General features: G+C 48.2%; 1 protein-coding gene across 7 annotated transcripts in view; it reads right to left on the bottom strand.

Annotated features, from left to right (window-relative positions):
* Positions 1 to 12,099, bottom strand: part of CSPP1 (centrosome and spindle pole associated protein 1) — a 295,997-nt gene that overhangs the window by 32,479 nt on the left and 251,419 nt on the right. For 6 of the 7 annotated variants that reach the window (XM_063923860.1, XM_063923857.1, XM_063923864.1 and 3 more), the window contains 2 exons: positions 11,152 to 11,295; positions 4,370 to 4,513 (listed from right to left, as the gene is read on the bottom strand). In XM_063923860.1, coding sequence (XP_063779930.1) covers positions 4,370 to 4,513; positions 11,152 to 11,295 — 288 coding nt within the window. The remainder of the gene's footprint in view (positions 1 to 4,369; positions 4,514 to 11,151; positions 11,296 to 12,099) is intronic. The other variant, XM_063923863.1, reaches the window with a different exon arrangement.

Below are 12,099 nucleotides of genomic sequence, written 5' to 3'. Positions count from 1 at the left end.
GGAGACATCGGTAAAGCCGACTTTAGGAAACGGCGAGGGGGAGACGTCTCGAATTCTAATTTGTACCCCTGAGATATCACCTGAAGGATCCAGGGGTCTACTTGCGAGTGAGCCCACTGCGCGCTGAAATTCATTGAGACGGGCCCCCCACCGTGCCTGATTCTGCTTGTAAAGCCCCAGCGTCATACTGAGGGCTTGGCAGAGGCGGGAGAGGGTTTCTGTTCCTGGGAACTGGCTGATTTCTGCAGCCTTTTTCCTCTCCCTCTGTCACGGGGCAGAAATGAGGAACCTTTTGCCCGCTTGTCCACGAAAAGACTGCGCCTGATAATACGGCGTCTTCTCATGTTGAGAGGCGACCTGGGGTACAAACGTGGATTTCCCAGCTGTTGCCGTGGCCACCAGGTCTGAAAGACCGACCCCAAATAACTCCTCCCTTTAATAAGGCAATACTTCCAAATGCCGTTTGGAATACGCATCACCTGACCACTGACGTGTCCATAACCTTCTACTGGTAGAAATGGACAACGCACTTAGACTTGATGCCAGTCGGCAAATATTCCGCTGTGCGTCACGCATATATAGAAATGCATCTTTTAAATGCTCTATAGGCAAAAATATACTGTCCCTATCTAGGGTATCAATATTTTTAGTCAGGGAATCCGACCACGCCAACCCAGCACTGCACATCCAGGCTGAGGCGATTGCTGGTCGCAGTATAACACCAGTATGTGTGTAAATACATTTTAGGATACCCTCCTGCTTTCTATCAGCAGGATCCTTAAGGGCGGCCATCTCAGGAGAGGGTAGAGCCCTTACAAGCGTGTGAGCGCTTTATCCACCCTAGGGGGTGTTTTCAGTTGTTATCGGGGGAAAACCACGCATCATCACACACCTCATTTAATTTCTCAGATTCAGGAAAACTACAGGTAGTTTTTCCTCACCGAACATAATACCCCTTTTTGGTGGTACTCGTATTATCAGAAATGTGTAAAACATTTTTCATTGCCTCAGTCATGTAACGTGTGGCCCTACTGGAAGTCACATTTGTCTCTTCACCGTCGACACTGGAGTCAGTATCCGTGTCGGCGTCTATATCTGCCATCTGAGGTAACGGGCGCTTTAGAGCCCCTGACGGCCTATGAGACGTCTGGACAGGCCCAAGCTGAGTAGCCGGCTGTCTCATGTCAACCACTGTCTTTTATACAGAGCTGACACTGTCACGTAATTCCTTCCAACAGTTCATCCACTCAGGTGTCGACCCCCTAGGGGGTGACATCACTATTACAGGCAATCTGCTCCGTCTCCACATCATTTTTCTCCTCATACATGTCGACACAAACGTACCGACATACAGCACACACACAGGGAATGCTCTGATAGAGGACAGGACCTGGGGAGACAGAGGGAGAGTTTGCCAGCACACACCAAAGCGCTATATATATACAGGGATAACCTTATATAAGTGTTTTTCCCCTTATAGCTGCTGTATCTTTAATACTGCGTGTAATTAGTGCCCCCCCCTCTCTTTTTTAACCCTTTCTGTAGTGTAGTGACTGCAGGGGAGAGACAGGGAGCTTCCCTCCAACGGAGCTGTGAGGGAAAATGGCGCCAGTGTGCTGAGGAGATAGGCTCCGCCCCCTTATCGGCGGCCTTATCTCCCGTTTTTGTATGTATTCTGGCAGGGGTTAAATGCATCCATATAGCCCAGGAGCTATATGTGATGCATTTTTTTGCCATCCAAGGTGTTTTTTATTGCGTCTCAGGGCGCCCCCCCCCTGCGCCCTGCACCCTCAGTGACCGGAGTGTGAAGTGTGCTGAGAGCAATGGCGCACAGCTGCAGTGCTGTGCGCTACCTTGTTGAAGACAGGACGTCTTCTGCCGCCGATTTCCGGACCTCTTCTGCCTTCTGGCTCTGTAAGGGGGCCGGCGGCGCGGCTCTGGGACCCATCCAGGCTGGGCCTGTGATCGTCCCTCTGGAGCTAATGTCCAGTAGCCTAAGAAGCCCAATCCACTCTGCACGCAGGTGAGTTCGCTTCTTCTCCCCTTAGTCCCTCGATGCAGTGAGCCTGTTGCCAGCAGGTCTCACTGAAAATAAAAAACCTAAACTAAAACTTTCACTAAGAAGCTCAGGAGAGCCCCTAGTGTGCACCCTTCTCGTTCGGGCACAAAGATCTAACTGAGGCTTGGAGGAGGGTCATAGGGGGAGGAGCCAGTGCACACCAGATAGTCCTAAAGCTTTCTTTAGATGTGCCCAGTCTCCTGCGGAGCCGCTATTCCCCATGGTCCTTACGGAGTCCCCAGCATCCACTTAGGACGTTAGAGAAATAAATAAATAAATCACGCTAGCGGGGTAAGGACAGTGCCTAGGCACTAATGTCCGCCTTTGCCAGCTTTTGTGAGGAATTTATGCTGCCCAGGGCGTGCCCCCCCCCCCCCTGCAGTGCCTGTGTTTGTGGGGAGCATGGCGCGCAGCGTTCCGCTCGCTGCACGGTACCTCATAATGCCGTTACCGGAGAAGAAGTCTTCTTTTCTTCTGCTACTCACCTGTCTTCTGACTTCTGGCTCTGTAAGGGGGTGACGGTAGGCTGCGGGAGTGAGCATCTAGGCGTACCCAGCGATTATCACCCTCAGGAGCTAAAGGGGTTCTGTCAGCCAGAAGCAGAGCCATTTAACTCACTAGAAGATGGTCATACTTCTCTCCCCTAAGTCCCACGAAGCAGGGAGACTGTTGCCAGCAGCCTTCCTGAAAATAAAAAACCTAACATTAGTCTTTTTTCAGAGAAACTCAGTAGAGCTCCCCTGTAGTGCGTCCAGTCTGCCTGGGCACAATTCTAAAACTGGAGTCTGGAGGAGGGGCATAGAGGGAGGAGCCAGTTCACACCCTTTCAAAGTCTTAAAGTGCCCATGTCTCCTGCGGATCCCGTCTATACCCTATGTTCTATGATGACCCCAGCATCCTCTAGGACGTATGAGAAAACGGAGGTATGTTGCTACCACTTAGGTCGTGAGAAGAGGACGAATCTCCGTCGTAGGTCAGAGATTTCCTGGCCTCTTTGACGGGTGGCTTGCACAACACCATGGGTCACGCAAAGCCCGATGGTGGGAGCTTTGACCCGATGCTGCATTCTAGGACACAGCTCAGATCACTAATGCAGCAGAAGGCATCTGCATGTAATTGTTGATTCCTGCGGCATTTACATACAGAACTATAACACTTCCAAGGATGAAGCAGTGATAACAAATCTGACCGCACATGAATGACTCCCCTCCTGTCTATCACCTATCTCTTCTTAGATAACTGGTGCTTCCGCAAACTCAACATTTCTAAAACTGAATGCAAATAAAGGATCCCCTTCTCGATCAACACCACCACCCACTTTTGTGTCCCCCAAGTTCTCAGTCTGTGTCATCCTGGACTCTGCCCTTTCTTTCTACCCCTATATTAAGACTGTTCTCCTAAATTACACCACTTCCTCCTACTTAATTTTTCCAGGACCAGGCCCTTTGTCATCTCAATCACACCCTTCCTGTCTCTTGCTTTGCTGTGTTTAACTTTCTCCTTACTGGCCTACCAAACTCCTGCCTCTTCCTTCTTCCATCTCCTTAAATCTGACAGTCACTTAATTTTTCCTCTCTCGTCACTCTACATCTGATGACCACCTACAAAGCTCCCAATGTTCTGCTCCCTGCATCTCCATTCTCAATACCACACACTAATTGCTGCCGCCTCACCTCCTCCCTGGTCACCTCTTCCCCAACTCATGCCTCCAGAATTTCTCAGATGCTGCTTCTAGCTTCTGGTAGAGGGTTTCTCAAACTGTTTCCTCAAGACATACTAACAGTCCAGGTTATAAATGCATCCATCTGCAACAGGTGGCCTGATGGTCAGTCCCTCCTAATACACGCTGCACTGCTCTGAGCCTTAAAGATTGAGTGAGTCTGGCATGCACACTCTCACATAGATTCCCCAGCTACAAACATGCCCATAAAACGGGTCTCTTTGTTTCTAACCTACCGACCCTCTAACTTCCCAGCCTCTTATTCCACCAGCTCCGCCCTGGCTCAGTGTCCACTCACAAGCACGCTCTTTTTTTTTCTCTACTAATTTATATTTAATTATACAATCTGCAGTCTGTAATTACAGCTATTGTAAACGTAAGAACTTGTATCAGTTTGTACTTATGTAGTCATTGTGGTTTGATGTACCCACTACGTACGACACTTTGGGTCCCTTATGGTACTTATAAAATGAATAATTTTGTTAACAAAATCTACCGATAGCTTGTCAATCAAAGGTTGTAAACCCAGCTCAGTGTCACCGAGAACAGGAGCATACTGTGTACACTAGAAGAGAATGACCTCTTCTTACCATCCGGTAACACGGTTCTCCTTTTCATCTTATTCAGGTTCTTCAGCTGCTCCCTCAGCAATGCCTGCTGCTGGATCTCTAGTGGCTGACCATCTTTCTGAGGATCAGGATATATATACCTCACACCCTCACTATTATCTGTATCTGTTTCAGAATAACAGCCACAATATTTTAGCAGAGGAGCAAATAACGGATTTAAAGTTCTGTAAGGAATTCATAGAAATGTGTAAAAGTCTAGTTAAGCTCATGGAAAATGGAATGGATAATATTTCAATGCGGGATAAATTTCATGAGCAGACCTAGCTCTTATTACCACGACTAGAGCACAAGTTCTCAACATACAGAACAGTTAAAGAAAAGCGCATTCTTCACTTTTTGCTGCCACAAACTCTGAGTTTGAATCTTGGAATGACTTTCTGGCTCTTATCCAACAAGTACAGGTATTTACTCTCAAGGTATGCAAGAATAAATATTCCAAATTCTTTCCATGTTTTACTAAAAGCAAAATCAAGTTCAAACTTCTCTGTATCACCTATAAAGGCCTCTTTCTCTAACGTCCTAGTGGATGCTGGGGACTCCGAAAGGACCATGGGGAATAGCGGCTCCGCAGGAGACTGGGCACAAAATAAAAGCTTTAGGACTAGCTGGTGTGCACTGGCTCCTCCCCCTATGACCCTCCTCCAAGCCTCAGTTAAGATTTTGTGCCCGAACGAGAAGGGTGCAATCTAGGTGGCTCTCCTGAGCTGCTTAGAGTAAAAGTTTAAATAGGTTTTTTATTTTCAGTGAGACCTGCTGGCAACAGGCTCACTGCATCGAGGGACTAAGGGGAGAAGAAGCGAACTCACCTGCGTGCAGAGTGGATTGGGCTTCTTAGGCTACTGGACATTAGCTCCAGAGGGACGATCACAGGCCCAGCCATGGATGGGTCCCGGAGCCGCGCCGCCGGCCCCCTTACAGATGCTGAAGCAAGAAGAGGTCCATAAATCGGCGGCAGAAGACTTTCCTGTCTTCATAAGGTAGCGCACAGCACTGCAGCTGTGCGCCATTGCTCTCAGCACACTTCACACTTCGGTCACTGAGGGTGCAGGGCGCTGGGGGGGGGTGCCCTGGGAAGCAATGAATTTACCTTATTTGGCAAAAAATACATCACATATAGCTCCGGGGCTATATGGATGTATTTAACCCCTGCCAGTTTTCCAGAAAAAAGCGGGAGAAGAGCCCGCCGTGAAGGGGGCGGGGCCTATCTCCTCAGCACACAGCGCCATTTTTCCCACACAGCTCCGCTGGTAGGAAGGCTCCCAGAATCTTCCCTGCATCCTGCAACTACAGAAACAGGGTAAAAAAGAGAGGGGGGCCCTTATTTGGCAAAATAACAGATATAAGCAGCTATAAGGGATAGACACTTATTGTAAGGTTGTCCCTATACATATATAGCGCTCTGGTGTGTGCTGGCAAACTCTCCCTCTGTCTCCCCAAGGGGCTAAGTGGGTCCTGTCCTCTATCAGAGCATTCCCTGTGTGTGTGCTGGGTGTCGGTACGTGTGTGTCGACATGTATGAGGAGGAAAATGATGTGGAGGCGGAGCAATTGCTTATAATGGTGATGTCACCCCCTAGGGAGTCGACACCTGAATGGATGGCCGTAATTAAGGAATTACGTGACAGTGTCGGCACGTTACAGAAAACTGTTGACGACATGAGACAGCCGGCAGCTCAGTTAGTGCCTGTCCAGGCGTCTCAAACACCGTCAGGGGCTATTAAACGCCCGTTACCTCAGTGGGTCGACACGGACCCAGATACAGACACTGACTCCAGTGTCGACGGTGAAGAAACAAACGTATTTTCCAGTAGGGCCACACGTTACATGATCACGGCAATGAAGGAGGTTTTGCACATCTCTGATACTGCAAGTACCACAAAAAGGGGTATTATGTGGGGTGTGAATAAACTACCCGTAGTTTTTCCTGAATCAGAGGAATTGAATGAAGTGTGTGATGAAGCGTGGGTTACCCCCGACAAAAAACTGCTAATTTCTAAAAAATTATTGGCACTATATCCCTTCCCACCAGAGGTTAGGGCTCGTTGGGAAACACCCCCTAGGGTGGATAAGGCGCCCACACGCTTATCAAAACAAGTGGCGTTACCGTCTCCAGAAACGGCCGCCCTTAAGGAGCCAGCAGATAGGAGGCTGGAAAATATCCTTAAAAGTATATACACTCATACTGGTGTTATACTGCGACCAGCAATCGCCTCAGCCTGGATGTGCAGTGCTGGGGTGGCTTGGTCGGATTCCCTGACTGAAAATATTGATACCCTGGACAGGGACAATATATTATTGACTATAGAGCATTTAAAGGATGCATTCCTATATATGCGAGATGCACAGAGAGACATTTGCACTCTGGCATCAAGAGTAAGTGCGATGTCCATTTCTGCCAGAAGAGGATTATGGACGCGACAGTGGTCAGGGGATGCGGATTCCAAACGGCATATGGAAGTATTGCCGTATAAAGGGGAGGAGTTATTTGGGGGCGGTCTATCGGACCTGGTGGCCACGGCAACGGCTGGGAAATCCACCTTTTTACCCCAAGTCACCTCGCAGCAGAAAAAGATACCGTCTTTTCAGGCTCAGTGCTTTCGTCCCCATAAGGGCAAGCGGGCAAAAGGCCACTCATATCTGCCCCGGGGCAGAGGAAGGGGAAAAAGACTGCAACAGACAGCTTCTTCCCACAAACAGAAGCCCTCCCCCGCTTCTGCCAAGTCCTCAGCATGACGCTGGGGCCTTACAAGCGGACTCAGGCACGGTGGGGGCCCGTCTCAAGAATTTCAGCGCGCAGTGGGCTCACTCGCAAGTGGACCCCTGGATCCTGCAGGTAGTATCACAGGGGTACAAATTGGAATTCGAGACGTCTCCCCCTCGCCGGTTCCTGAAGTCTGCTTTACCAACGTCTACCCCCGACAGGGAGGCGGTATTGGAAGCCATTCACAAGCTGTATTCCCAGCAAGTGATAATCAAGGTACCCCTCCTACAACAGGGAAAGGGGTATTACTCCACGCTGTTTGTGGTACCGAAGCCGGACGGCTCGGTGAGACCCATTTTAAATCTGAAAGCCTTGAACACTTACATAAAAAGGTTCAAGTTCAAGATGGAGTCACTCAGAGCAGTGATAGCGAACCTGGAAGAAGGGGACTACATGGTGTCTCTGGACATCAAGGATGCTTACCTCCATGTCCCAATTTGCCCTTCTCACCAAGGGTACCTCAGGTTTGTGGTACAGAACTGTCACTATCAGTTTCAGACGCTGCCGTTTGGATTGTCCACGGCACCCCGGGTCTTTACCAAGGTAATGGCCGAAATGATGATTCTTCTTCGAAGAAAAGGCGTCTTAATTATCCCTTACTTGGACGATCTCCTGATAAGGGCACGGTCCAGAGAACAGTTAGAGGTCGGAGTAGCACTATCTCAAATAGTACTACGACAGCACGGATGGATTCTAAATATTCCAAAATCGCAGCTGATTCCGACGACACGTCTGCTGTTCCTAGGGATGATTCTGGACACAGTACAGAAAAAGGTGTTTCTCCCGGAAGAGAAAGCCAGGGAGTTATCCGACCTAGTCAGGAAACTCCTAAGACCAGGCCAGGTGTCAGTGCATCAGTGCACAAGGGTCCTGGGAAAGATGGTGGCTTCTTACGAAGCGATTCCATTCGGCAGATTCCACGCAAGAACTTTTCAGTTGGATCTGCTAGACAAATGGTCCGGATCGCATCTTCAAATGCATCAGCGGATAACCCTGTCTCCAAGGACAAGGGTGTCTCTCCTGTGGTGGTTACAGAGTGCTCATCTCCTAGAGGGCCGCAGATTCGGCATTCAGGATTGGGTCCTGGTGACCACGGATGCCAGCCTGAGAGGCTGGGGAGCAGTCACACAGGGAAAAAATTTCCAGGGCTTGTGGTCAAGCATGGAAACGTCACTTCACATAAATATCCTGGAACTAAGGGCCATTTACAATGCCCTAAGTCAAGCAAGGCCTCTGCTTCAGGGTCAGCCAGTATTGATCCAGTCGGACAACATCACGGCAGTCGCCCACGTAAACAGACAGGGCGGCACAAGAAGCAGGAGGGCAATGACGGAAGTGGCAAGGATTCTTCGCTGGGCGGAAAATCATGTGATAGCACTGTCAGCAGTGTTCATTCCGGGAGTGGACAACTGGGAAGCAGACTTCCTCAGCAGACACGATCTTCACCCGGGGGAGTGGGGACTTCACCCAGAAGTCTTCCACATGATTGTAAACCGTTGGGAAAAACCAAAAGGTGGACATGATGGCGTCTCGCCTCAACAAAAAACTGGACAGATATTGCTCCAGGTCAAGGGACCCTCAGGCAATAGCTGTGGACGCTCTGGTAACACCGTGGGTGTACCGGTCAGTGTATGTGTTCCCTCCTCTTCCTCTCATACCAAAAGTACTGAGAATCATAAGAAGGAGAGGAGTAAAGACTATACTCGTGGCTCCGGATTGGCCAAGAAGGACTTGGTACCCGGAAATTCAAGAGATGCTCACGGAAGACCCGTGGCCTCTACCTCTAAGACAGGACCTGCTCCAGCAGGGACCATGTTTGTTCCAAGACTTACCGCGGCTGCGTTTGACGGCATGGCGGTTGAACGCCGGATCCTGAAGGAAAAAGGCATTCCGGATGAAGTCATCCCTACCCTGATCAAAGCCAGGAAGGATGTAACCGTACAACATTATCACCGTATTTGGCGTAAATATGTTGCGTGGTGCGAGGCCAGGAAGGCCCCTACGGAGGAATTTCAACTGGGTCGATTCCTGCATTTCCTGCAAACAGGACTGTCTATGGGCCTCAAATTAGGGTCCATTAAGGTTCAAATTTCGGCCCTGTCGATATTCTTCCAAAAAGAACTAGCTTCTGTTCCTGAAGTTCAGACGTTTGTCAAGGGAGTACTGCATATACAGCCTCCTTTTGTGCCTCCAGTGGCACCTTGGGATCTCAATGTAGTGTTGGGATTCCTAAAATCACATTGGTTTGAACCACTCACCACTGTGGACTTGAAATATCTCACATGGAAAGTGGTAATGCTGTTAGCCCTGGCTTCAGCCAGGCGTGTATCAGAATTGGCGGCTTTATCCTATAAAAGCCCTTACCTAATTTTTCATACGGACAGGGCAGAATTGAGGACTCGTCCTCAATTTCTCCCTAAGGTGGTTTCAGCATTTCACTTAAACCAACCTATTGTGGTGCCTGCGGCTACTAGGGACTTGGAGGATTCCAAGTTGCTGGACGTAGTCAGGGCCCTGAAAATATATGTTTCCAGGACGGCTGGAGTCAGAAAATCTGACTCGCTGTTTATTCTGTATGCACCCAACAAGCTGGGTGCTCCTGCTTCTAAGCAGACGATTGCTCGTTGGATTTGTAGTACAATTCAGCTTGCACATTCTGTGGCCGCCCTGCCACAGCCAAAATCTGTAAAAGCCCATTCCACACGGAAAGTGGGCTCATCTTGGGCGGCTGCCCGAGGGGTCTCGGCTTTACAACTTTGCCGAGCAGCTACTTGGTCAGGGGCAAACACGTTTGCTAAATTCTACAAATTTGATACCCTGGCTGAGGAGGACCTGGAGTTCTCTCATTCGGTGCTGCAGAGTCATCCGCACTCTCCCGCCCGTTTGGGAGCTTTGGTATAATCCCCATGGTCCTTTCGGAGTCCCCAGCATCCACTAGGACGTTAGAGAAAATAAGAATTTACTTACCGATAATTCTATTTCTCATAGTCCGTAGTGGATGCTGGGCGCCCATCCCAAGTGCGGATTGTCTGCATTACTTGTACATAGTTATTGTTACAAAACTCGGGTTATTGTTGTTGTGAGCCATCTTTTCAGAGGCTCCTTCTGTTATCATGCTGTTAACTGGGTTCAGATCACAAGTTGTACGGTGTGATTGGTGTGGCTGGTATGAGTCTTACCCGGGATTCAGAATCCTTCCTTATTGTGTACGCTCGTCCGGGCACAGTATCCTAACTGAGGCTTGGAGGAGGGTCATAGGGGGAGGAGCCAGTGCACACCAGCTAGTCCTAAAGCTTTTATTTTGTGCCCAGTCTCCTGCGGAGCCGCTATTCCCCATGGTCCTTTCGGAGTCCCCAGCATCCACTACGGACTATGAGAAATAGAATTATCGGTAAGTAAATTCTTATTTTCCGTACATCTCCAGCCTCATTTTCCCACATACTCCCCTTCTATCTTTTTTGCTCTGTCAATGACAGCCGCCTCATCTCCTCCCACTCCTGCCTTCAGTAGTTCTCCTGTGATACTCCCAACCTTTGGAATGCCCTCCAACACTCAGTCATACTTCCAACTTACATTCAACCCTTCAAACATGCCCTTAAAACTTATCTCTTCATTCTCACAAACCATCAGTCCTCCTAGCTGCCCAGCCTCTGCTTTCCTGGTCTCTCTTGCCTTCTCACTCTCGTTCTCCACCCACATACCCCTCTAGAATGTAAGCTCTTGCAAGAAGGACCATTTCCTGTTTTTGGCTATGTAATTTGCAGTTTGTATTTATGTAGATTTGTAAATTGGAGAACTTGTCTGCAACAGTAGTTTTGTGGTTTGTTGTATGCCCGATGTATGGCACTACAGAAACCTTGTGATGCCATACCAACAAGAGATAATAATAGTAATCTTGTTAAAGAGAGTACTGATAGCTTGTCATTCAAAGATTGTAAAATCAGCTCAGTGTCTCTCTAGAAGTGTCTCTCTGGACTTCTTACCATCAGGCATTGCTGTTCTCCTTTTCATCTTATTCAGGTTCCTCAGCTGCTCCCTCAGCAACGCCTGCTGCTGGATCTCTAGTGTTTGATCATCCTTCGGAGGATCAGGATACATATACCTCACTCCTTCACGAGTATCTGTATCTGTTTCACGACAACATACAAGTTATTTTAGTAGCAGAGCCAAAGAACGGTAATAAAATACTAATGCTGCTCCTCACCTCTACGGAGGATATTCAAGTGTTGTGTATGCCGGCGGCCACTAGATGGCGCCCGACGGAGCAATTAAAGCGCTGTTCCTTTCGTACACAGCCACCGGTGTCGACATTACGGTTATGTTGCTCCGTCATTTTGACGGGCTGGTAACTAGTGAATTATACTGTATTTAAATGTGGGGGATAAATTTCATGAACTAACAATAGATCTTAATACACAGAGCCTTTATAAAAGTACATTTTCCACATTTGATACTGAAAGATACTGAACTTCAAATGGAATATGATCGGACTTGTGACATCATGTTAAGTAATAAAAAATACTGCTAAACCTTTCCACGTAGTACTACAAACAAAATAAATGATTACAATAATAAAGTATTTACATCACTGTAGCTGTATAATTTGTACAGGTACAATAGGTTGCATCCAAAACATCACAATTTTTAGGTATTACCATAAAAGGGGATAAATGATTATTCAATAATCATACTTCAGTAAATAAATTCCAGACATAAGAGACATTACGTACTCTACATCAGTGGTAGCCAACCCTAGTCCTCCAGAGCTACCAACAGTTGACGTTTTCCAGCTCACCTGGCAGGTGCACAGGTGTACTCAATTACTCACTGACACATTTTAAAAGATCCACACGTGGAGCTAATTACTTAACTTGTAATTCTGAGGACACCTGGAAAACATTAACTGTTGGTAGCTCTCGAGGACCAGGGTT

This window comes from Pseudophryne corroboree, chromosome 5 (assembly GCF_028390025.1).
Source record: "Pseudophryne corroboree isolate aPseCor3 chromosome 5, aPseCor3.hap2, whole genome shotgun sequence".
Lineage (NCBI taxonomy): Eukaryota > Metazoa > Chordata > Amphibia > Anura > Myobatrachidae > Pseudophryne > Pseudophryne corroboree.
Note: the sequence above shows the minus strand (reverse complement) of the source record. Positions and strands in the feature narration are given on the sequence as shown.